This window comes from Haliaeetus albicilla, chromosome 4 (assembly GCF_947461875.1).
Source record: "Haliaeetus albicilla chromosome 4, bHalAlb1.1, whole genome shotgun sequence".
NCBI lineage: Eukaryota > Metazoa > Chordata > Aves > Accipitriformes > Accipitridae > Haliaeetus > Haliaeetus albicilla.
Window position 1 is genome coordinate 20,270,646 of NC_091486.1, and position 27,954 is coordinate 20,298,599.

The following is a 27,954-nucleotide window of genomic DNA, read 5'->3' on the forward strand; positions in this document are numbered from 1 at the left end:
GTTTGCTAAGCTGTTTCCCAAGTTCTTGAACTCCCTGTCTGCAACAAGAAATCATGGACTATACTCCATGACTTTGTGTAATTAGGAGAGACAGTAGAAAAAGAAGACAGAAAAAACTTCTTTGTAAATTTTGCTGGTTGCAAGAATCTACTAACACAAAGAGAAAATCACACTTACATGAATTTTACACTAAGCATTTCACCATTTCACTAAGAATTTCACTAAGCATTACACAAAGCATTCCAATGGAGTTGCTGAGGATATTTTCTCCAGTGTGAGAGAAAAAGCATGTCTCAGCATTGGATCAGTGAATATACAATGTACACATTACAGATTTAAGAAAAATAAACTGATCAGTCTCTGAAGTAGGATTTCATACAGTCAAAGACAATTTAATATATGAGCATGGGACAGAACTCTGCATGCAATTTAACTTGATCACCCGATTTCCCCCCCCCCAAATACCAATATTAACTTTAGTAATGTGGGGCCTGATTTTGCTATATCCCTATACAGAAGGCAGATGGCAGTCTAAGAGCAACCCCATGATTTCGTTGGTCTGCTTAGACATGAAAAGCAGTATTTAGTGTAAATAAGCCTGGCATATTTGGGCCCTTAATATTTTTAGTGTGCTTTTGAATGTATACAGCTGGTTATATTTAGTTTTGCTTACAAAGTGGTGATAATTACTACGAAAAATTGCAATAATTCCTTTCTTAGTACATCAGAGAATACTGATTGACTTTCTACCATACCTTCGCTTGCGTGACGGTCCCTAAAAATGTTCTTGGGATGGACGTTAAAGCCTTCTATGTCATGTACTGAAGATGCTCTCCGTATACTACAAATGCTTTCCTTTGATCTGGAATGGGTTAGTGGATTGCTTGTCTGTATCATGTCAGGGTAAAGTCTGTCCCATTGTTGTTTAGGTGATGAATGGTCAAGAGGTCCTGATATATTAACCAAAGGTGAACATTTACTGGGTTGAATCAGTGCTTTTGTATCATCCACTTCTGAAGGACTACAGCTTTCTTTTGTAGGTGATTTAAAGTGCTTCATCGCCACTGAGTCATCACTGTGCTTAGATGAATCGACTATCACTGCATCAGGGTCTTCCTGTGGTAAGGACTGCTTTCTGTATGTTAAAAGTCTAAATCCAGGTAACCGGAATCCAAAAAGTCTGCCTACATGTAAATACATACAAAAGAAGAAAATATTACATGTTAGTTTCTTGTCATAAAAATCTGATTTTTTTCACACACAGTCAGAGTGTATAATAATAGCTATAAATAATTGACCTATTCCTAATAAATTACAATGCTTAGCAATGGAATGTGTAAATATGGAAATATTACACAGCTGTAAGTTTGTTATAGTCATGGTGTTAAAGGATTTCATACTTTAGTCAGACCTAAGTTATTGAGCTCATAATAAGGATAGCAGCATTGATTCTACAGTCTATTTTAAAAGAGATAAGGTTATCTGTTCTGATGGTCCTTTCTAAATTAAAAATCTGTGCATCTATAAAAGACTGCTAGAACATGTCAAACTACTTTGCTTGTTATCCTGAAATAGATATTTGTGGATTCTATTATTAGTGGAACTCCATGTGCTTAAAAGTGTACTGCTGATTTATTGATTTATTGGCTACAAATTAAACAGGAAGATAACAGTGCTAATCCTTCAGGAAAGAAAAATAAGTTGTGTATCAGTTTTGCCACAATCCTTTCCAATACTTACATTTTACAACTAAATGACACACTTATTTTGAATGAGTTTAAAATGAAAAAGAAAGGAACATGCAGGAAAAAAAAACAGCGACACAGCTCTCAAGCCTCAGTTGCACCTATACAATGCAATTATCTTTTGTACATTTGCATGGGTGTGGGCTTAGTTGGGCTTGGGATATTGAATGGCAGGGTAGGCTGTTCTGAGTGTGTGGAAAACTAAAAACTTTTTGTAATGGTAGGAAATATCACTAGCTGAGAGGAAGTGTAAAATATGGTGCAAATAAAGAATATTCAGGGGAAGAACAGTAAAATCTACAGACTGTCCCTCTAAAAACAACAAACCCAGACAGCAAATACTTTAAGGTATTGTGTAATACAACTCACAGATGGAGGCACAGGGACTTCTGATGTACAGAAAACATAGTAAACACTTTAGAAAAGGAAATGCTAAAAAATATTAACAAAATAAAATAATTGAAATAATTGAAATGATCACATGTCATTGCATAAATGGTCTGACCTAGCTTCTTGTCACTCATCACTTTGCTAGATGAGTGTTTTCCACAGTGAATCAATAGTGAAATGATTTCTCAGAGGACATCTCAAAATGTCTTGTTATTCCCTCCTACTGGGATAAGAAATTCTGTTTGGGAAAAGATTTCATTTTTATCAGTCAGTTTTAATCGCCATCGTTTGTAGCTAGCTAATGTTCATTAATATTTAGCACTGAAATTTATCATCCCATACTGAAATGTTTTGAACTAGTCTTTCATTGATGCCTATGCCCAACAGTAAGTGTAGAGCAATTGATGGTGCAGCTTAATCATTTAATGTTTTAAAATGAATGTCCTATATATTTAGTATTGAATTTACTTTGAGTTCTAAATGAATGAAAGTGAGAGTGTCCTGCTCTTCTTAATGGAAAACCTGTGTAAGAGCTAAAGTTGCTATACTAGACAACACCACAGATCCATCCAGCACACTGTTGAACCTCTGATATTTTCCAGTAGTGGATACATGGAGAAGGAGTTTAAGAACCACTACACTGTGTTATCTGTCCCAGTAAATTTACTCAGTTTCCGTCTATCTGCAGTTCAGAAACTTTCTGAGCCAGAGATAAACCACAAACTGAATGTTTGGTGTACCTTTCTTCCCTGAATTTGTCTCAGCTTTTGAAACACAGCTGTACTTTGATCAGCAAAGCATCCTATTGGAAACAGTTCCATAATTTTAGTATATCTCTGTGAAAAAGTACTTCCTCTTGCTTGCTATAAACCTGTTGCCTTGGGGAGGATGCTAGTCCTTATGATATGAAAAATAGCTAATATTTGCTCCCTTTTTATAGTCTCAATAATGTTTATAGCTTTTCATACATCTGTTGCATTCTTCTTTGTATACCCTTTCCCAAGCTGAAGAATGCTAGTGTAACTGTGTTGTGTACCTCTGATCATCCTTCTCACTCTTCTCAGTTCCTTTTCATTTCTAATGTAATCGTTTTTGACAGTGGCCTGAGCTACTTCCAGACTCAGGGATCAATATAGTGACATAACAGTTTTTTGTTTTGATCTTAGTTCCTTTCTGCATAATTCCTAATATTTGGTTGCCTTTTTGAGTTATCTTCCTGGCCTGTGCTAATTTAAGAAATTTTCACAACAGCTGAGAGATTTCTTTCTTGATCGGTAACAGATAATTTAGTCTATTGTTATGTCTGTAAAAAAATTTTGTTTGCTGTTTTATCACTCAGCCACTCAGTATCATAGGATATGTCTGTAAATCTCATATCATATTCTGAATAATTTGGTGGCATCTACAAACATTCTCACCGTTTGCACCTTTGTTATCCAAGTAATTGAAAATGTATTAAATAATAAAGAACCTGTGAGACTCTGCTGATAACATCTCAGTATTTAGAAATCTGGCCATTTATTTCCACCCTTTTCCCCCTGCTTTAAAATATAAACCCATGTAACAATCTTCCTTTTTTTTCCTTGACAATTTCTGAAAAAGCTTGTTGAATTCCAAATATTTAGCACTAAATATATTACTCTAATGCATATATGGACACAACAGTACAGTAGACAGAACTCTCTATTACATAAAACCAGAGTCATGCATTTTTTAAACATCAGCTAGAGCTGCCAATTTTCAATCTGCACAGTGATATTCAGTAGAGTGCACCTTGGGAACATGCGTATGTCTTCTAACTTACTAAGTATACTTGAACAAATTGCTTACAGTTGAAATTAGTGAAGTACATATAAAATTATTTTATTATTTTAAAATGCATGTAGAATTGAGATGTAAAGCAGTTTATAAATCAATTTTGAAAACTTATTGTGTCAAAAGTGAAACAAATACTAGAATTCTTTTTTCATCAATTACTTTGAACTTCTTAAAAATACCATTCATAAGGTTTTCTGGCATTAGACACTATTAAGGGCTTTTTACTGGCACTCTATTTTAGTCATATTCATGGTGTTGCAGATGGTCTTTTCTGCTTCACCAAGTTAATATGACCATGTTATACTGCATTACTGATTTAGCTGTCTAACTGCAGTTCAGCTGGAAAGAATGCTCAGTGAGAATTTTGCTTCTTGCTAAGACTCTTGAGCATGAAATAGAAAACTTAAATGAGTAGCTTTTTGCTATTCTTCTACAAACTGTAATAAATGCTCTCAAAGTTAAAATCCTTATTTCCTGCTTTTTATTTGAATATCTTTTATAGGATGAGTATTGTTATTCTTCTTCAGTGTACAGATAATGAGTTATATGATGTGTTGGACGTTCAGCTCTCTCCTGCAGCACTGTAGCTAAAGCTATCAGGAGGCCCATTCAGAATTTGTCTAGTTTACATTACACTTCCTTGCTCAGCTCAGTAATAATACAATTTGTCATAAAGCAAAATTCATCACCCCAGGCCTGCTGTCCCAGTATAGACTAGAAGGGTCAGTGGAAGCTTTGCTGGCATACTGTTTATGGGGTAAAATCTTTTGTTTGAAAGTGGACAACCCCTGCTTTGTGTAGGTGTGATGTCAGAGAGGATTTATCTTGGCTTACAGTACTAAAACATTTTTGAGATGCAACTAGCTATTTACTATAAATATACAGATAATGTTACATTAAAAACCTTATGTTTTGTTGAAGACTAGATTGCCAGGTTCTTAATGCTGAGTCAGAGATTTGTATAATTGTGGCTTGCTAAGAGCAATTGAGGAAAGCAGTTGAGTCTGAGTCACAGTTCCAGGCTTACATTCCACCTCCTCCTTTCAAACCTTGCTTCACTGAATAAGTAATTTGCAAATGAGTTAATCTGTTGGTTACATTTATTCTCTGTGCCATCTCAGCTAACCCTTAAAGCTTCTAAATAGTAGAACTCAGTCCGAAAATACACTGCATATAAACTGTTAGCAGATGCAGTTATCTCCAAAGTCCCAAATTCAAATCGACTTTTCTCGCCTTCTGAAAGCCTTTTTAAATTCTGTCTCACATATTGGGAGATCAGAAGAGAAGATATTTAGAATTCATGGAAAGAAAATGTTTTGGTTAATAGTTTTGTGAAAAAAGTATAGGGGAAAATGTATCTTGATAAGAAAAATTAATAGCCTTGCTTTTCTGTAAGTATTGAAATGGGAAATGTTAACATTAATGGAAAATTGCTTAAACACTAAACACCATCATATAGAATTTTATGGCAGGGGAAAAAAAAGAAGAATGAAAATTGGTTCCCAAAAGACCTTATTAACAGTTACGATCATGGTTGCAAATTTCCTGCCCCATCAGTACAAATCTCATTTTGGAAATGGGGTATTCCAGGAAAACTGTACCTGAATAAGGATTTGTTTAGTAACCCAATACACTTGTGTGGCAAGTAATTCCCCTATCTGTTATGTGCAAGCATTCTGTAACAAGGAAGGGAAATTATATTTGGCCTGAATATTGCCTTGCTACAGTGAAGGTACTCCTCAAACTTCTACTGATGAAAATGTATACTTACATACTAGATACAGTGGCAAAGTCAGAGAAATGCCTACAAGTAAGAGACCTTTACTTTCACTACAATTTCTTTAGTGGTTTTAGGACTACTGGTAGATGCTATGTGCTATCCCAAAGTCTGTTTAGCCCAAGTTAATGCACATGGGATTCTTGGTTTCCTGTCCTGAGCACTGCAGAAGGGTAGCCCCAACAGATAGCAACTGGAAGGTTGGCTCCTCAAAGAATTTCTCAGCCAGTTTTTGTGGCATCTCTAGTAGCATTGTTACTTTCATGCTGATGCAGAGAAACAGTTATCCAGAAACTGGTATCTGAAGCTGCTTTCAGATAAGTCAGCCAAAGGGAAAAGGAGTGGTAGCTGGTCTCCGGCTCGCTAGCTGGGAGCTAGATTTAATCTGTTAGACTCTCACCTTCTCTAGATTTAGACTTTCCAAAATCAAATCAAAGGAGCTCAAATGCACAAAAAGTTTGCAAAATATGAATTAAGTGATGTGTAGAAACTGTCAGAACTGTTTCCTGGTATGACGTACTACCTGTCCTAGGCTGAGAGCTAAACCAAACTCTGAGCTGCCCATGTTCCGGTACAACCTGTTAACTGTGGTTGAGTGTTGAAGAAAATAAAGTCTTGGATAGTTTTATCATAGTGGATGACTGGTGTGGCTATAATATGAAACATATGTTATTTTTTCACTCTATAAGAATACAGAATAGACTGTAAGAATACAACTAAAGAATACAACATACATATCCACAAAGTTTGTCCTATTCTAAATGGAGAGAGATTTCCTTGACAAGGGTGGGTAAGGTAGGTCGATTATGACAAAATATCCTCCAGAGCATGGGTTAATTCAACAACATTATTGTTCTGAAACTTCCCCAGACAATAAGCAAAATTACTTTCACAAAAGGACCATAAGCCAGTTCTTTGCTGAAGAATTTTCTGATAATTGAATGCCTACTATCAAGAAATTTTCAGGATCTAGGTTATCAGAAGTACAGACACAGGCAATTATTGAATTGCTGCTCAAAGACTTGGAAATACCATCTAACAGTTCATGCAAGAGACTGAAGGAAACAATTGTTTTTGAGAAAAGGAATCCTTAAACATTGACAGTCTAAAATAGCAGAAAATATTTGAATGTACTCTATGCAAACAGTGAGGCATGTGACACCTTATTTTTGGTCTGGGCTCAGCAGGCCTTAGGACAGAAAATTACAGCAAGAGCCAATTAGGTTTTTTTTTCATTTCTTTTCCCCCAAATGTAGAGAAGCATACATAAGTGGATCATTTTCTTGCTCTGCTCATTAAATAATCTTCACTTCTTTTCAGGCAGAAAAAGGAAGGCATATCCAATTATTAACTTTAGAAGCTTAAATTTATAATTCTCAGATACTGCATACACACTTTTTTTTTTTTTTAATCCTCTGGTCTGGTCTACTTTAATTTTGGCACATCAGTTGTTCTTTTAGTTTTCTCTATAATTTAAGGTTGCACTTGAGTTCTATCAGTATTAGCAACACCATTCATCTTTATGTTCCCTTGTAAATGAGAGAGTTTTATCTCTGCTAGTGATGGCACATTTTTATCTTCAGGCTATACTTCTCCTAAAAGGTACTACTGAGAATGGCTATGAGAATAATATGGTTCCAGATCCTCCTGTCTACACATAGGCCTCTGAGGTAGACTGTCAAAACATGAAAGGAAGGGAATGAAGTCTCTGGTTACATGTAGGGCTATGCTGTGTGTGGTTGACCACTGAATTTAGTCTGAACAATGTTCTCAGAGTCTCCTTCAAAAGACAGAATGGTTATATCCTTGGATGTTAATATGAACCTGTACATTTACCTGCCTGGTTTTCTTCCCATTTGTTGACAGAGATGTCATTTTATTAGACCTTATTCATTATGTTAAGATTATAGGAGTTACAGTGTTTTTGTGAAAAAGCCATATGGAAAAACGAATTTTTGGTCCTCTCAGAAAGAGATTTTACTTCTTGCATTTTTATTTCTTAGATATAATTAGATGTGGAAAAGAAGAAAAAGGTAATTAACTGCAATGAAATAAAATAGCAAGCATCACAACAAATATATGCAAAGAATTCATCAACTAGCACAATATTTTGCTGTCTTGCTGAGAATATGGTGGGCTTTTTGATTGCTGGAAAAAAAATTCATTCCATCTATTAATTCAAGTTCTCAGGAAATTCTCAACCCTTCATCACCTGGGTTTCCAGACTTCATAGAATAAAAAATGTTGCTTTTGTCTGAGACAGGAAGCCTGAAGAAGTTCTCTTTATGTTTTAACACTGAATTTATATACCAGTACCAAATTCTGCAGTATACTTTGTCTCATATATTGATTAAATTTTTTTTTATGCTCTGCATACAAGAACTTTCAGTGATAATAAGCTGAAAAGTATCACTACATTTGGATTTTATAAGTCATATAATTATACTAAATTTAATAGTTTAGCTGCTATATCTATAGTTTTGCAGAAATAAGTATTCAGAGTGGGAGCAAGAGCCGTATTTTGACTTGCAGTCTTCTAGAATTATATAAAATGTAATGAGATCTTGAAATAATAGAACCAGAACAAAGCAATAAAAGGACTTTAGTAGATAGAATTTTAGAAGATAGATTTACCTGAAGAAGAGCCACTCGAAAGGTTGTTACCATCTGAAATACAATTAAACTAGATTTACAAAAAGCTTTAGCTTAAAAAGAATCAGATTCAAAAAATAAACAGACTATTAAGAAGAGAAGGTAGAATATCAAATTTCCACACATTTTAGAAGCAAATTCAGGTAGCTTGAATTCATATACAATATATGTAATCTGCAGAAGAATTGTTCTAAAAGTACATTGCCTTATTATTTGGAAAATTTAAGAACTATTCCATTAAGAAGTACTTTGATAATTACTAAGTTTGTCACATAGATCAATATATGTTTCCAATTACCAAGTTTTAAAGTTGGCTAATGTTTCAGACAGAAAACTGAAGTAGACGTATCCAGACTAACGTGCTATTTCTCATGAAATGGAACATCTTCTAATCTCTTAGTTATCATTTCTTTGCTAGGAAATGCCAGTTTTGGTTGGAAGAAACTTATTGAAAAGTTGAAGAATTCATAATCTTCTTAGGAAGGACAGACTTCATTAACTGACACTGGCTTGGTGTATGACCATAGAGAATTTTCATATTCCTGATAGGGCTCACTTATTTCATGTCTTCATGGGAAGAACTCCTCAGACTATGTGTCTTTGCCAGTTGCTTTCAGGTCTTTGAAATGCTCAACTTGCCTGGATGCTATGGTTCTTAATATAGTCAAGTAATAGTGATAGGATTCTATGTCTGTACACGGTGGTGGTAAATCCCCTTATTTTTATCCATAGATCTATTTTGTTTGCTTACCTTCAAATTATGTCTACTTCATGTTGAATAATATAAATAACAAAACAGATTCCTTATGACCAGTGTCTATCTGAAAGCTTCTCAAATCCATCTAAATATTTTTTTTCTGCTATCTAGTAGTCCTCTTTGTCTAAGCTTGAGATACCCTGATAGTTTTGATTTCTCCCTCTTCAAGGTTAAAATCTCTAATCCAATTTAGCAAGTGCACAGATGCATTAAGTTCTCTGTGCTAGTTTTTATTATGTATAATAGACATATGTCTTTCTCTTCCATCACAGAATGATGCAAAACCCACTGCCTTTATACTTTTCTGAGGGATTGTATTATAATGTGGGATGACTCTGCAAAATCATCCTAGCTTTCAAGTTACCTCACAGAACCCACCTGTTTTAAATGTCCTGAAAAGAACAAATAGATAGGAGTCCTGTTAAAAATGAATAAAAATATATGACTCGAAGAAACCCCCTGAGTCTAGTTCAATCCAAGAATCCTTTTCATACTCACTTCTCCTACTTACTATGTATTTATTTAAATAGCAAAAGGAAAAATTGCAGGGTGTCTGCATAGCCAGAGTACTGTCAGCTTGTGTTCCTTCTCCTGTCCAGTGTGCACAAGTCACCTCCACTGAAAGCTACTGAAAGCTGTGTCATTTCCTCTTTTTGGTTTGTAATCTCTTTAAGCAGAGATTGCCTTTCTTTTTTTTGTTGTTGTTGAATGTTTGTACAAGATACAGTACAATAGCTCTGTGATCCTAGCTGGGAGAGGCTGTAATGCAAACAGCTAATTACAATGGCTAGAATCCAGGGAGGCTTCCTTTCTAATCTGAGCCTCAACAGTAACTGTCATGAGGAAACAGAAATATAGCCACCCCACTTGTACTTCTCTGTCTGTAAAAGAAGACTAATAGAATTTATTTATCTTAATGGTTGTTCTGTTAATTAGGCAGTTAGGTATTTGTGGAGCCCTGAAGCTAAAAGTACCAGAGGTTCTTCTGTATTTGACTGGTGATTGCTGTTTGGCTATATTCCTTTGCTAAGAGTTCAACACTGTCTCAGTTTACCTAACATTCACATGTAATTTACCTTGCAGACGAATACACATATTGACACTGGGATTGTCAAAACTATGCTGCTGGTTGGCTAGATAGAAACCTTTGTTTACCTGGACACAATTTTTCTTGATGACTCCTCACTTATGATGAATTTGCTCCCAGTGGTGCAGGTAAAAATAAGACCTTAGACAAATTTCTCATTACATTTTGGGCAAAGTCAGGGGGTTGCTATTGCTTATACATGCCATGTTCTATGTGGCAAGCTTGTATGCATCAAACGGTATACAATATTTCATAACAATGTTGTTGTCCAGTTATGTTTAGGAAAAAAAAAAAAGCTTGCCTCTCCCTAAACTACTATGCTTACTTGTATAGCAAAGCGCTCTGCACAGAGAAAAACAAATACCATTTTTTGAGTTAACTCTTTGACTTAAAGGAAAGGCCTGATTTGAATTTCATTTGTGCTTGTTTTATTTGCAACTTCAGTGGATGCAGTGATCTCTACTCCTGAGATGTAACTCCACTGCTAGAACTAGGATAGAGGCAAACAGTGAAGTGTAAGCACCTTCAAGAATCTCCTTGCTTGAAAGGCTTTCTGATTACAGTTTTAGCTGTTTTAAGAATATTATTAATCTGTTCATTTTGTTTGAATCTTATCCAAAAAGTATGCATTTACTGAATGTATAACTGATCCTCTCATTTCCTTTAGAGGAAGAAACCCAAGAAATTATTCCAGGGTGTCTTTAATAGGCTTATAGATTCTGAAGTGATAAAATTATAAGACAATCCTCAAATATCCCTCTTCAGCAGAATGCAGTTATATGCTTAATCAAATAACTTTCTTGGCTTTCTCCCATGAAGTAATGAACGCTGAGTTTGGAAACCAGTATAAGCTTATAGGTTAGTACTTCTAGCTAGTCAAAACATTTTGAAGTTAAATGAATAAAACTTGTCATAAAGTTACCTCATCTGACTTTAGCTATTTTAGCCTACATATTAATAGGACTTTTGCTTTAGACAGGACTGGAGTAAATGTTAGAAAACACACATATAGGTCAGTAAAAAAGCAGCATGCTCTAGGTGGGGCAGACAATGAAGACAACTCAGAATTAAAGTTCCAAGAGGTTTTTCTCCTCTTGTGCATGTGTGTACATTACAATCCCACAAATGGTCTACTCTGAGTAGAAAAATTATAGCTACATTCTTCATATTGAAGTCAGTATCCTCAAATCTATGACTTACTTTCAGTGTGAAATGGCTGCTGATTTTCTCTGTGTTCAATCTCTGTCATGACTGATTTTGATGTTTTGCAGTTATAGATGCAAAGTATTTTACAGCCTTGAAGAACAAAATCAGGTGCCAGGAGCAAATATTAATTTATGTCACTAGTTCTGTAAACTTCTGTAAAAATTCCTCATCAAATTAGTGGAGTGGATGAACATGCCAGATTGGAATGTTTGACAGATTTGGAAATGAAATTGGTCACTTACATTCCCTTTCTTCAACAGATGATTTAAAAGCCATATTTATATACAGAAGTTACAGTAGCTTAACACTTTATTATAAAGAGTTTAATGAAGTCTGTACAACACACTGTACAGGAATTCTTATCTCATCTTATTTTGGTTAACAACTATTACTAGTAGACAAATTTAAATGATAATTTAGTAGTGTTCACAGTTATTTTGCTAAAGTAGTACAAAATCACATCTCTTCTTAATTTAGCTCATTGTAGAAAATTACTGAAAGCTCTTTTTTTTATTTTACAGTGAGTCTAACAGGATGGAGTTATCTTTTTCTAAAAGTGTCTTGCTAAATATCCATTGTTTATTCATTATTTCAGTTGGAGTTGAAAATTTTATACAACTTTGGCAAATTATTAGATTCATGAAAATTTATGAAAAACACTTTTGGGAATAATTTTTTATTGGCACAGTGACAATCAAGCAAATAGTGTCTTAGCACATGTGATGGAGAACAGTCCATAAGAAAAGTTATAGTATGAGTAAAATCCATTTTTAGGGCTTATGTAGCTCAAAGCTTTCAATCTTAACACTTTAGTATGCTAAACAAATATCCTTTCACTTAAAAAGCAGGTATTTATGTCTTCAAGCATTTCACAGATAAAGTGAGGTGGGGTAAAGTTATTAAGTGTTTTTGTCTTTGGGTACAGAAGTCAATTTCTGGAATTATAAAACATTTACATGATCTAAGAAAAGGCAATGCAAAAAGCAAACAAACTTGTTAGAAAAGACTTGAAGTAAGAATGAATAGAATTCTTATATTTGGAAATAAGGCAAAAGTTAGAAAGAGTGATTGGATGATGAATGGAATCTACAGCAGAAATTAGTTTCTGTAAGTCTCACTTTAACTGCACATTGTACAAATACTGGAGAAGAGAATGTTAGTCATGGAATAACTGCTTACAGAAGAAATTTCCTCACCTGTCTAAATATAAAGATGGGACACGTACAGTATTAAATAAATTTGGTTAGGAGTTTAAACAAAAAGATATGAAAAATTTTGGGGGAATTTTTTTTCCTCAAAAGGAAAGAGTTATATATCAACAAAGAATTCCTTTGTTTTACTAGTGAAATGGCATATATTGAAAAATAGAATTGTGGCAAAACACAAAAGCAATGAAACAGAAAAGAGTGAAAAATCAGTTGGCTGTGATTTAGTAGTTCTTTACAGATTTGGTGCATGCTAGGATTTTCCAAAATTTAGCTATGATTATACAAACACCAGTCAGACTGCCATAGAGAACTGATGATAAATTCTTGCAAGGAAGAATAAAGGGAACAAAAGGATCAGCTAAAAGGATTTTTACACTGCTATTGTGAAGCCAGTATCTTCACTTTTCACATTACTGCCTATTCAGCTTTTTGGTGCATATGAGATAGAAGCTCTTGAGCACCAGACTAGAAAGAATTCTATTTATACTCAAATGTGGTCATCAAACTCCTGGCAACATACCGTTCTGTTTTTTTTTTTCAATAATCTATTACTATCATAATCTGCCAAGCCCAATGCTGAATCAGAACCTAGCTGTGTTACCCATTGTAATGGCACATAACAAAAGACAGAATCCCTGTCCCAAAGAGCTACAAACACTGTTTGAAATATCTGTCAGTATTCAGCTGGTAAATTTCTAATTTTCTGCCTATGCAAAACTAAATGTAGTCTCTGAGCTCAACCTAGAAAATGTCATTTGCCTTCCACAGGTCTTTAATTTGTTCAGAGGGCCTTCAGCTCTTTAACAGATTGAAATCCCTCTTTTCTGTTAGAGCCTTTGAAAACAGAATGCACTGTGTGTATGGCATGAAATGCTTTTTTCTTACATTGTGTTAGATTTCAGTCATGAGGAGCACTGTGGTAAGCGGTCTTGTTCAAAACTGTTGGCTGTAGCTAGCAGGATAAATGCTTTTAGAAAAAGGAAAGGTTTTTCAAAGTTACACTTCATAAATTTTATGTCAACTCTTAATAAATCTATTAGAGGAAGAATGATAATATGGAAGAGTTATCTTATTTTCTAGGGTCAGGAAAATAACCGTAATCTTTTTGTTTCCTATTCACTTTTAGTTTTTCTCTCCTGCAACCTGACTTAGTAATTTTTATTTGCTCTCATGTTGAAAAGACATTCTAATATGAGAAAACTCAATCTAAGGAGCTCTGGAAAGAAGTCTCTTATGATCTGTATACTTCCGGGTAGTAGATGTTAATGCAATCTGAAATCTTTTGTCTTTTGTCATTAGCTGTTGCTTATCTTGGTTGTTTGTCAGACATGTACTGCACTTGTTATATGGCTGGTTCCTTCTCTATTTTTATTCTCTAAATTGGTTGCTGGATTTGAAGAGATTTTGTTTCTTTGGTTTTTGGTTTGGTTTTTTTTTTCTGAACCAGTGCCCATTACCGTCCATCTTGTGTGTGACCCAATGAAAACAGATCACCTGCTTTACCTGTTGATGTATGTTCTGAATAGAGTAAGACGATGAAAAACTAAGCTCCTCCCAGAGTATCTGCTGTTTGCCTTTCTTATGGTGGGAATATGACTTTTTTGCTGGTAAACAATGTACATTTTTTGTGACTTCTTTTGTTGCTTATTGGTCTCTCTCTGCCTTTTCTAAATTTCAAGGCTTTTGTTTGTGTTTTTTTTTTAATTCAAATCCACCACTGGACCGTACACAATATCTTGCAGTTATTTCTGGATGTTTTGTGCAGGTTGGCCTCTTTCTTGAGAATCCTCTCTGCCAAGAGGGATTTTTGGCTATGTACCATGTTTTGTATCACCATTCTTCCCATCCTGCCCACATAACAGTCTGCTCTGAAACCACAAGCATCTAGGTAGGAGTAAGAGCAGCTGTGTGCCTGCTTTAGTTTCTGCCAGTTTCTGGCATCTGGCTGTACCCACTAGCAGAATGGTTCAAGTCACCTTTCTTTGCCTCCTTTTGGACCTTGATCTTTCTCTATTATGTACTGAGCTTGGAGCCACACCTATTCATTTTTCAAGAACTCTCAGCAAGAAGATCCCCTGTGTATGTCAGGCTCAAATACCATAAAACAAGAGAAGGATGTTTTGACTATGCTTTTTTGTGGATGTCCTCTTTAGCGGCTTTTCACTTTAAAATACGGCCAGTGACAACACATGAAAATGGACAATGGTGTATCACAGATAGCAGAACAAAAAGCTCTTTTTCAGGACATGAAGCTCCCCTCCCCCCGCCCCCCCCCCGCCCTGGTGTTTTACCTTCTATTTTGTCCATAAAACCACATTAAGCATGGACCAGCTGAATAATTGTATTTATGTTATAAAATTATTTTTTAAAACCAGGAAGTGTTCAAAATTCACAAAATCATGGCATCCTAAATAGAAACAGAATATGAGTAGGGTTTGCTTGATGTAATTTTTATAATTTTTTTTTCTGATGCAATTTTATTATTTTTTCTGATACCCCCAATGGCATTTTTACCATAACATTACTAGAAAAAGAAAAGTATTTTCCTGATATCTCAAGAAAAATGAAAAATACTGCTGTAACGCTTATTTTAAAAAAAACTCACAAAACAGAATATGAAAAGGAAGTATAAAAGCACAAGATTTTAAATATGCATTGTAAAGAAAATTTACAAAGGCTCTTTTAAAAACATGTGATATTTGGTGAACAATAATTATTTTCAGACTGCTAGTTTCCAGTAATGGGAGTTTTCCTTTCCACAGTCTTATATCTACTGTCATTGTAGTGTTATACGGACATAAGTGGAAAGAATTTGGCCCATCCAGAGTGATCCAGTCAGAGGTCTTTCTCCATGCTTAGTGAAAATAGTATTTTTTAGTATCCCAATTAGTTATAGAAATAAATTTCAACCTTTTAAAAATGTGAATGATTTGGCAATATTATGGGGGCACTTCTTGTTTATGTATTTTTTGATAATCACAGAGCTTTGAGTGAGAGCCTATGCATTTTGTCCAGAAGATACAGTGCAGAAAGTGTAGATTATGAAGAATGGCAAAGACTGCTTTCATCAGAAGCTGTTATATGTACAGCTGGTAATGCTGTTATATGCATGGCTACAGGCCTGTTGCTTACAATCTTCTCAACATAACTAGCAGAAAAAATAATACAGCATGTCATCACTTCAGGTAGTGCATAGTGCTTACATTGGGAAAGCTCCCCTCGCTTCTTGCAGTGAAGATCGTCCTGGTCTTTGTCTCCTATCCAGGAAAAGCTGAAGCGTTGATTTAACAATCAGAAAACTTAGGTTCCAAGTCCCTTTATCGTACTAACATTAAAGATTATTACACTGTGAAAAGCTATTTTCCAACTGTTGCTGAGCCAGCCAGGGGAGAGTGTTAATACTCACTGTTAGAGCATGGTGTGCTTTATTAAGAACTTGTACAAATGGGTATGTGTTCCGGGAAATCTTGTAGTAAGAGCAGATTACGTGAGTGCAGATGCAAAGCAGAAGGATCATGTGCTGTTACTGCACAGAGTGAAGGTCAGCAAACGAGCACACGTTCTGCAGATAGTGGGAAAGAAAGCTACACAGTCTAGCTGTATAAGAAGTGGACTTTTGTTTTGTGTAGAGTTTTTTGATTTTGACAATACTTACGTTCCAGAGTGGAATAAAACCAAAAGCATTCCCTGTATATCCAAAAAACCCCACTCCCTTCAAGCCAATCTAAATACTTCAATTTGATAAAATCAGGATTTTAATTAAATTATGTTTTAACTTTTTTTTTACACATTTTATATTTTCTAGTCTAATTTAATTAAACCTTCCACCAACTATTTTTTATTTGGAAAGGAAGACAGGAATATTCAATTTTGAATAGGATAAGGTGAATTATTTGGGCTATATCATAATGCTTTTTTTGTAGTTTTCTGTTCATAATCGATTTTTGTCAAGGGCAAGGCACTTCTCTGAAATGTTTTACTTTTAATGAATTTATACTTCCTAGCAGTACTCACAAGATCCATGCTGTTAGTACTACCAAAGATCTGACAGATTTTCTTGCCAACATTATAACAGGTTTGCTACATTTAACTTCTTATAGTTTTGAATTCTATCTTAAATGAGTCAGGCAATAGGGACTGCATAATTTCTGTGGTATCATTATTGCCCAGGTTAATTACTCTCCTAGCTCAGAGTAGATGTAAGCAGAGAACTTTCAATGAGTAACTTACGATTTACAAGTTTGGATGGCAATATTGGCTTGCACTTCTCAGGAGATGCTACATTCTCTTCATCTGTTACATACTCAAAGTTAATAATAAACATCATTGCTACTCCCTCTTGATTTTTCACTGGAATTATGTGGGTGTTGCAAATGAAGGTAGATCCTGCAGATGGAGGAAAAAAAAAAAGAAATAAATAAATGAAGGAAACTTCATTATTTTTTCACTCCAATAATTCCAGTTACACCAACAGATAGTGAAGAATAGTTCTTTGAATTTAATGATTGAACATCAAATACAATATTCTTTAATTTAAACAGGAACATTTCCATAGAAATAAAGAAATCTTTTAATAATTTATTAGATTATTACCTCTGCTGAAAGATGTCTCCTTTAAAATGTCAATTTTACTTTTTGGTTTTTTATTCACTGGAAGTACCTATATAGACAGACTTGTGATACAGAGACATTTAGCACCAAAAGTAGCAATGTGAACACTGTTCCAACCACAACTCTAGCAAAGAAAGCAGAAGCCCATTCTTCTAAATGTCAAGCATTCTTCAAGCTTTTGGTTCTATTACAACAGGATGAATCATGCATTAAATATTTATGGGTGTAAATATATCACTATTCTTATTATAGCTCTCAAGCTTTTGGGGGCTGCGTAATGTTGTTTAGGTTTGTGTTAAAAATGTTGTTATCTGATCCTATGGGGTTTTATATTCTATCACAAAAAACTTCTAAACTGCAATAATAATTTTCAATAATCTTGAGAAGTATTTGACTTAACTGTTATATACAATTTGAAGTATGAATTTAAAATTACCCTAGTTTTTATATAGATGGAGCATACCCAGCTTATACTGAAATGAACAGAAGGTGTAATTTCTCTACACCTCTGGTACTCAGGGCGTTCTTGTTCAAATGCCTAATTACAGATTTAAAGATTTCTTTGTGTTAATTCTTCCAGTATAACTCTTAAGAAGTTTCATTTGACAAGGTCATTAGTTTTGATTTAATTCCTTCTATTAACCTAACAGAACATAGTTGTTCCAAAAATAATGTGATTGCTGTAAGCAATACAATAATGTGCTAAAAGCTTCATGCAAACACAACTGTGAGATGGTGACTTTCCATGATAACTAGGGACTGGTTCAATGTACATCATCTGCAATTTATGCATTGAAATGCAGTAATCACTGAAACTTGACAGGGTGTGCAATTTGACAAAAACAGATCCTGATCTGGGTTACACAAGAAATTTTTTTTTTTTTTTTTTTTTTTGCCATTGAGGAGAGACATAGTAAAGATTTATATCATTATAACCAAGATCAGATTCTGGCTCCTCATATTTAATGTAGTACTTGCTATAATATGGTATATATGGCAGTTTGAGCTATGTATAAAATTGTCATGCTGGCCTTTCAAGTTTTGCAGCTGTACCTTCAATCCATTTAATAGAACAGTTAAGCTGTGGCACTTGCCACAGTTGCCATGGTTACAAGCTCAATGACTTTAGTAAACAGAAAATAAGCAATTTAAGACTGTTCCATTAGAGCTAAAAATAGAACTGCTGCAGGCCAAGCATTGCAACATAGACTGGTTAAACAGAGAGTCTGAAAAGAATTTAGAAATAATCTGTGTTTTTAGCCAACTAATAAGAATACATATTGAGTTTAAACAGTCAAAAAATTATATTTATTGATTTGCTTGGAAGAAAATACTTACTATTCAAGCTATAGACTATGTTTTGACATGCAGATTTATAGACTGAGCAGGTATCAATCCCAATCGGACACCTTTAACAAAGGACTGGAAGTGGGGCTAGGCTGAGGTGTGCATGGCTTTGAAGAACACTGAATTCCAGTGGATCAAATGTTTATCAGTTTTTGCAAACAAGGATGACAAGGGGCCTCAGACTTCTTTAAAAACTTTCCTGCTTTTGAAGGCAAGGGTGTTTCAGCTTTTGAAATGCTTCCCACAGTGCTAAGTAATGACACTATCTCCCGTTTATGTAGAACATTCCGCCCTCAAGCATTTACAAACCTCATTTGTACTGGAGTTAGGGATTTGCATCTCTGAGGAGATGCAGAAGCTGTTTAACAGTCCACAGTTTAAGAACGTGGCAAAAAGAGCACAGGGTTGAAAATTTAAGCTGTATGTAGAAATATTTTGGGAATAAAAAATGGGAAAGATTTGTATCTGGTATAATTCAGTGTAGTTCCTTTGCAGACCAATTGCACCAGCAGGCTAATGACTCCAGTGTAGTTCATGAGTCTGAAGTTTTTCCAAGACACTGGGCTTTTTAAGAGACATAGAATATGTACTTTGTGTGAATGACTGGAATTGGAATTCTGCAACTTAGCCAAAATACAATGCCTGTTGCAGTCACTGTTAGTGTTTGTCTTTAGTACAGAAACTGTTATCTGTTACACACTTATCAGAATCTATCTCTATTGAAATGGCAATAAGGAAATACAAAATACAAAATAACAACGATGACCCTAGTGTGACTGAAAAAATAACAGTTGGGTGCAAAAAAAGAATACTAGCAAATTCAAAAGGTATGCTTGGATTTGTTGGAGTTGATGACAATAAAAAATATTACGAAGTAGTTTGTTTATAAACAATCTTATTCAGTATTTGCACTCTGGCATTCCACTGCTCTTCATTGCACTCAGCAACTCAGCACCCTGTTTTGTCTCTGTACTGAATATTTTGAGTGTAAGAAATGCTTCTAATGAGCAATAAAAATTGTAATGAAGTTTCTGGAATTTGCATTTCTCATCTAACGGCACAGGGCAAGTGGATGATATAATCAGAATAATTATGAAAATTATACTTTTATAATTAATAGACTCAATATCCAGCAAAATATCTGGATTTTCTAAAGATTACTATTGAGGAGTAATCATGAAATATACCTGTTGTGCTCTCTTGTTATCATCACTGGAGGTGATAAAGAGGAAAAGCTGGATATTCCTTGTCAGCTTGAATTCCATGGTTATAAGGGCTTGTTTTCTCTTGTCTGTTGCATTTTAAAGCCCACTCTTTCATCTAGTTAAATTAGTGGCAAAATATACATATGTGAAGAAAAGATTCTGCTCCCCTATATTCTGTGTGTATATGATATATGTATGAACTGCCAAAATGTATACATAAGTAACAATAAATATTTAAGAAATAAAGATTTAGGATATATTAGGATTATATAAGGATATATTGCACCATTTGAGCAATTCTGGTGAAGCAAAGTCTATTTAAATATCTGGCTGCATAGTGTTTAAAGTTGACTTGCTTCATAAGAGCAGTACAAAGCAGGCACATCAAAACAATTAATCTGGTTCATAAAATCTATTTACCTTTCCAGTGATTTTCTATAGAAGATTTTAGGACAGATTTTTATCAGGCTGCATCTTCTAAATACTGCAGTCATTTATTTGAATTGTAATAACTCCTTTTATGAGCAATTGGGAGAGGACAATACAATTAATACAGTGGTGAAGGCATTCCAAATTACAAGAGCCTCCATTCTCATATGAAAAACTCTGACAAGCAAACTTCAAAAAATGACACATCCTAAACAACTACTTTGATTCAGCCTTCCTGGGAACAAAATTTTCACAGGCCATTACATATGCCAAGCTCAAAGGATCTCTGAAAAATAAAACACTGTGGCATTTAAGTAATTGTCCTAATTCTGCAGAAGCCCTCTCTTTCACACAACAGGGACCCTTGAAGATCCATGGTTCTATAGGATGGCTCTGCAGCTCTGTTGCTCTGAATGAGTCTGACAGTTGCTACCTGCATGTCACCATTAAAAAATCATACTCCTCTACCTCAGTACAAATTTGAGGACTGCATTCACTGGGCTGAGACTGGTTCCAACATGTTTTGGAACCAATCTTGGCTCCCTGCACTAAAGCATTTATGACTTCTAAGATATTTTTTGTTGCTAGAGCTGCTGTGGACAACTGACTAAGGCTATAGAAAGAAAGATGTTAAGTATGTCCTCTGCATGCATATATAAATTTCTGGACAGGTTGACCTCATACAATAGTTTTCTAGGATTATAATTTTTTAGTGCTGCAACCTACAAGTAGTCCAGTGTAGGTAGCCATACGTTTAAAATTGAAGGTGAGAAGAAATAAATCAAAACAGAACAAGGCAAAAGCCAACAACAGCTTTCCTACTAGAACAAGACCAAAGACAGCTAAAAATTAGAGACAGAGATACTGTACGTGTTTCCAGAGCTAGGCAGTCCTGTTCTCTGTTTGAAGACAGATCTGAATGAGGGACTTCTTCAATGTGTCAATTTTATGATAATATAGGGACAAGAGAAGGAAGCTGGGTATTCTTTACACTTTTATTAAATAATCAGCATGTTTATTTTGGAAATAACTACCCTCCACTTCCCCCGACATGATTCACATTTTGTCATCAAAATAAATGCTCAAAATGCCTTCTCTCAGAGACACAAACTTAGAATATATTAGTTACAAACACAGAGTTTTAACCTTATAATTTAAAATATTAAACTATCAATTATAGTAGAAATGCAAATAAATACATTTCATATTAAATTGTGTACTAAGCTTAGTCTTAATTCTATCAGCATTTTACTGAAAAGGAGCACAGAAAAGTCTGCATGGTTCTCATCTTGTTAGTAATGAGGGGAAATATGTATTCTTTTCATATCTTCATTTCTGACTAGTTACTCTGACATTATTAGAGTCTGATCACTGTTATACTAAATAGAAACTTAAGAGTTGACTTCCATAAACACAAAGAACAAAGAACATCATGTAATAAAACATGCTCAATAGCATTTTGTTATCTTGTGTTCATATTTACAGCCTTATTTGTCCTTTCATCATGGCATGGCTCATGGGGATTGCGCAGTGTTAGTAAGAACTTCTCTGGGGAAAGAAAAGAGTGATAAACTGAGGGAGAATTATTGTGGAAGATCAGAAGATCTTCTCTTGACTTTGCCCATCCTTCATGTCGTCTTCATCTTTAGGATGAGAAGCCAAGACATGGCTTTCTACTAGCTCCTTAACTCCCCAAATCCAATATTTTTTTTCTCCCTAATGGACAAAAGAAGCATCTCTTTCTACTTCTTCCAGACTGGGGCGAATCTTGGAAAGTTGGTTACTCTGCTTATTGAGGTCCAGGGCAATACTTGTCCAGGCAGAAAGTAAATGGAATTTAATGAAATGAAATGTACGCTCTGGTATTGGGAAAGGAAAGATTGTCCTGCTTTTTGTGGACATTCAGGAAGGCTGAGGCTGTGGGTTTTGTCCACCATGCCCAGCATGGCAAATACAAGTAGTAACAAGCCCCTTAGGAGCGTATGAAATGCTGATAACTCAAGTCTTGTTCTCTGTCCCAGACTGCTGTTGAAAATCTATTCTGTTGCTAAATACTGGCATATAAAGGACATGGACATGCTCCTTATATGGACCAGTGTGGTAGGGTCACAGGGACTGTGTGGTAGATGGAAGGCAAGGTGGGAAGGGGGATAAAAAATCTTGTGAAATAAGGCTGTCTCTTGCACACTGCTGGTAAGACTTTTGCATTCTTGAAATGCCCTAAGAATAAGCAGAATATCCTTTCTTGATGTAGCTTCACGTGTGATCGTCTGGAGTTGTGACCTTATTCCCTGTTGTTCCATATCTACTTTCAGCCAAACTTTAAAAAAAGAAATGGAAGCAAGCCAAAACTTTTTTTCTATATGTTGTCAAGATTCTGGTAACAAACAGGTTAAAACCTCATTTTAGCAAGCAAGTGCTCTCATCAAGCTGTGAATGGTGCAGAAGTATGACACCTGAAAATAACTGGATGTAATTTACTAATGAGACCAGTAAAGCAAAGCATCTTGCATTCCTGAAGGATTATAAACAAAGAAAAGAAAATTGGAAGAAAAACAGTACCCAGTGAATATTTGCTCTGCCTTGTGTCATTTCTGTGACTAATCACTGAAGAAAGTCCTTTTCTTTTATGCTTAAAATTCAGAAGCCTATTTACCTCTAGTTTGAGGTCCACTCTAAGCAAACAGGGTACTTAGCTGAGCTTTTGTTGGCATTTAGGGACAATTGCAATGGGGATGTGTATTGAATATTCAAGCGAAAGCCAGTTTGTCAAATATTGAGGGATGGTGTGTATTGTGATATGGAGACTCATCATGACCAATCAAGGGCTGAAAATATATTCCTTTGTCTTTCTATTCAACCACAACCCAGGAATAACGCAGCATGTCACAAGGAATCTTGTTTTTAGTGGACTTACTGGAAAGGTTTGCTTTCTTTCTCAAATCATACGAAGAACTCTATTCCTCTAGTGTTATATTGAAAATAGTCATGTGAAGATCCTGAAGAATTTCACATGATGTTATGTTAAAGGCTCCAAATGCCTTTTCAAGCCCATTTCTGTGTCAATTAAAACTATTTACTAACAGACTTTCACAGCTTAGTCTGCCTGTTTATATAATAAAAATGAGTGGAAGAGTGACTGAATCTTCCCTGAGAAAATTGCCCAGCTCTTAGTGATGTAGAATCAGATGACTGGAGACAGATACCACATAGCTACTTGCTCAATTCAGTAACAACCCCATGAAAGAAATATCAGACAAATATTTTTGTCTGGTTTTACCTGCAGCTCTTTGCATCTTTGTACTTGATGCACTTATTCAGATCTTTGGAGACAAGTGATCTGTAAAGACCCTATTTAAATTTTGTCAAAACTTTGGCTCTAAAGGAAAGAATTACCCTTGGATATTCCTTTCCTCCCCATCCTCCATTTATTATGGAGCTACACACATGAGGAATAGGAGAAAACTTGATGCTAAGACTAAAGATGATAATATTTGTAGCCATAAAGAGCATCTATTCCAGGAATCCCAGGCTGCATTGCAAATGTTGCCTGTTGCTGCCCTTCAAACTGTACAGGTATTATTTTACTTTCTTCTAAGGGTGGTAGGACTGAGGCATAAAAGGAGAAGTTTTTTATCCAAGGCTGCATCAAAAATGAATGAAGAAACTAAGGGTAACACAAAGAAACTCTTGATCCCATTTTCACAATTAAATTAGTAGATAACAGCCCCACACTATTAAAATGTGTCTAATATATTTCCCCACAGAAGTTTGGGTAATGGGTTGTACAATCCTCTTTATGTTTTACCTGTATCTTCTGAGCTGTGTCTTTATGTCACCATTTTACAATTTCACCTGACTGAAAATGAGCTACCTTGTGTGTGTGGCAAGAATGGGGAATTCACAAGCTTCCCATTAAACATGCTGCAGATGTATCTGTATGACTGTCTCTTTTAAGATTCATTGCAGAGAACAACTAAAAATAGATGGCAGGTTGAAATGTATTATACCCCTTTTCAGTTCAACAGCTATTTTTAAGGGGGATGGGTAGAAACAAGAAGAGTATATTTGGCTGATATTTATTAGGGAGCTTACAGTGATTAAATGGGACCTGTTCCCTTTTCACTCCACTCTCCATATCAAATAGATACTCATTCTGTCACTGGAATCGTTGCTGATACTAAGATTTGATTTCTAGGACTGATTTAGGTTTTGTAAGGTATTAACTTACACTGTTTAGAGCTGAAGAAAGAATTTTTAAACTAGCAAACTAAGAAAAAAATTACCCTCTGGAGGCTGTGGACAAGTTCATTATTGGACTGACCTATATAAATATCTCATTTTCTCTCCCTTTAATCCCATTTATAATACAATTCAATAGTTAGATAAATACTGTTCAACTGCTCACTCCAGCATTTCTTATGCTACTGCACTGACACAATTATTGCTAACCTCCTAATTATAATATCTACACCTACACTAATAGAGCTATGGTGATTAATTGTAATGCTGAACACATTTTATATGGGAGGACAGTTTCCTAGTGCTTTGTTGTTTAAACATATATAAACATGTACAGAAGATATAGAGCAATTAAATATTTGGCAAGGAAAGAAAAAATGAAATGAAAAATAAACAAGCAGTAATGCTATTTGTCTATAAAGTGGAGACCAAGAAAAGAGCATAGAGTGAAAAATGTTGAAAATGCTTTGTACATGGAAGGGTAGAGACTTATTTAGGTTCCAGGTTGTGCATAGAATAATTTTTAGGAAACCACAAATGGTGGAGAAATTGGAAGATAGGCTTTTTAAATTTGTCTCAGTTCACCGTAAAACTACATTTGAGTTTTGTCAGAGGGGGTTTCTCCAGAGCACAGACTGAAGTCAGGAGGCCCAGTTCCTACAATCAGTCTTGAACACTCAGACTGATCTTTCTCAGAGATACGTTCTGGTACATGCATAGTGGGGTGAAAGCTGGGTCTGAAATTGTTTTCTGGATGGGTTCTCATTACTGTCAGTTTGCAAAGTTGGTACGTTCAAACATGGGTGTTACTTGGAATCATTTAGGCCCTAAACTTAGTCTAAAATCTCTACTACACATTGTCTTTTTCTTCCAGAATATAGCAAGTAGTGCTGCTTCTAAAAAGCAATGTCTCTGTCTTGTTAATGAGAATATTTCTGTGTCTGCATATGCAGTTAAGTATCTTGTGCCTGGTTCCTTGTATGAAGGATATAATATACTAATACTACATATTAGTATAAGTCATTTTCATTCATTTTTCAGTCTGTGTCAAGACACAGAATGTTTAATTAGGAAAGGTCATAGCAGTAGTGATTACATTAATTCAGTGGAATTACATGTAATTAGAATAGTTTTGAAAACAACTGGATTTCATTGTGAAAATGCTTTGACTTCTTTCATTCACATTTTCAGTAAGCTTATTTAAAGCGTAGTACTCAACAATTACCAGACACCTAGCTCAAGGTGAAAAACAATTGTAGGACCCATTTTCTCTCATATATAGCAAAAAAATAAAGAACTACAGAGCTTTAGTGTCTGTTTACAAATATTATGTGATGATTTTAAAGTTATATATACATTAAACATAAATCTTTATAAAAAACAACTAGATGACAAATAATGGTTCTAGTTTCTTATTTTTCAACTAGTTGGCTGAGAGTTAGCATGTATTTAATTTTATGTGCTAAAATTGAAGATGCATTCCCCCCCCCCCCCTTTCTTTCTCTCTTTCTCTTTCTCTTCCCGCCCCCCCCCCCCCCAAGCTATTCTTTTCTAAACCCTCATTAGAAGCTATGCACCTCTGGGCATTCAACTGAGAAATGTCTTATTATGTTCATGAGAAAAGGGATCTCAGGTTTGTTGAATATTGCCTATCTTGCAGAAAAAGTGCAGATTAAGACTTTTTGTGAAAGTAACCTCATTTATTTCCCAAATTAAACTACATAAACTATTTTAAGAACTAATTGAATAACCTTACAAAGCAGAATGCAAGAAAAAAAAAAAGGAAAAAAAAAAGCGCCAGAACTCCATTTCAGTAATTTCTTTCATTCGTCCAAGGTGCTGGTCCAGAATATACTATGAAGTAAAAGAGTGATCCAGATTCTGTTCTCATTTACACTGTGCCCTTTCAGCAAGATTAAGGTTTTTTTGTGATATGGTTCTTAATAGATGTCAAAAAGAAGGTGGCATTAAATGGCCATACAGTATGAAGGGTGATATAGAAAAACAGATCAACAGCAGGCCGCCTGAAGCAAAAGAGAAATGCTGTCATTGGTGTAAAATTTCACAAGTGCAATGTGCATCCAGCTCCATTGGCCAAGTGGAAGAGTACCATTTTCTAAATATAAATGCCTTTCTCGTGGAAGTCATACCCTTGGAAAATCATACTCATGGAAACATACTCTTCTTGATGCTTTATAAGAGAATTGATCATGAGTAGTCAGAAATACACAAACCCCAAACTTATAGAAAACAAATTTAAGAGTCATCATATACAGTTTCAGATGTAAAGTCATAGTGTATGCATTATAGTACTTAACTGTAATCTAGCAAAATATATCTGAAGGGAGAGAACAGACAGACACAAAATGAGGGATTCTTGTTATATGAAATAGCTGTCATGAGGTCTTGGTAACAAAGATGATGATCTGGAAACCCTCATCCGTGAGAAAGCCAATCCTGAAAGCTGATGAGAGTAGTCAAGCTACTGGGATCGTAAAACAAGTGGATGTAACTTCCCAGACAAAGTAGCTAAAAGAGATGTGGTATTCTGGAGTTCTTGATAACACAAAATAGTGGGATTTTGAATGCATATTAATAAATGTTGTGGGAGCTCTATGTACTGGAGGTTTGTCAAACACACTAGTAAAATATTAAATTATGGTAAAAAGAAAAAAAGTTTTGCAAAGGAAATTGTCCATGCTCAACATGATGTATTTTTAATTTAAGATCTCATTAGAATTGATAGATATGGATAACTTACTGGACTAGAAGTTCATGACTGCCCTAGGGGTGGTTTTCATGACCTGATTGCAATCAGTGTAGACAAACAAAGAACGATCCCAAGCAGTAAAATGGTGATTCTTCTAAATGGGTAATTTTCTACGGCTGAGAAAAATGTAAGTGGAAATAATTGGGAGGAGAAATTAGACAAATATATGAATGAAAAACTGGAATTCTTAATGAAAATGTTATATAACAAAAGAGTAATGATTCAAAGATGCTGAAAATCTTAGCTGCAAGTCCATCTGCATTAAATGCAAAAGTAAAGGTAACAAATAGGAATTAACAGTCATATAGTGAATGGAGAAAGGAGAAAGTAAATACATATCCGTGGAAACCGAGAGGTATTAAATATAGAAAGCTGATAGAAGAATGTGACAACATGAGAGCAAGACTAAGGAGAGTAAGTAGGTATGTAACTACATTAAGCAAAAAATAACTCCAATTATAATGAAAGTCCATAAAAATCCCAGTAACAACACTAGTGGAAAACTTGTTAATAAGTATGTGATAATAACTATGCAACAACCAAATAGATCCTTTAAGAAATATTTGTGAAGTGTGGTAAGTCTTTGCTAGATCCAAAACATCAGCAAACTTGCAAAAAATTGTAATCAAAGGTCTAGGTCTACAACTCAGCAGTCTACAACTCTGATGTGACCTATTAACAAATCTTACTGGGCAAAGTTCCAGAAGGTT

General features: G+C 35.0%; 1 protein-coding gene across 3 annotated transcripts in view; it reads right to left on the minus strand.

Moving 5' to 3' along the window:
- KCNH7 (potassium voltage-gated channel subfamily H member 7) overlaps nucleotides 1-27,954 on the minus strand; it is a 247,811-nt gene that overhangs the window by 81,071 nt on the left and 138,786 nt on the right. For 2 of the 3 annotated variants that reach the window (XM_069781252.1, XM_069781251.1), the window contains exons 3-5: nucleotides 16,871-17,026; nucleotides 8,365-8,397; nucleotides 756-1,184 (exon numbers count right to left, since the gene is read on the minus strand). In XM_069781252.1, coding sequence (XP_069637353.1) covers nucleotides 756-1,184; nucleotides 8,365-8,397; nucleotides 16,871-17,026 — 618 coding nt within the window. The remainder of the gene's footprint in view (nucleotides 1-755; nucleotides 1,185-8,364; nucleotides 8,398-16,870; nucleotides 17,027-27,954) is intronic. The other variant, XM_069781253.1, reaches the window with a different exon arrangement.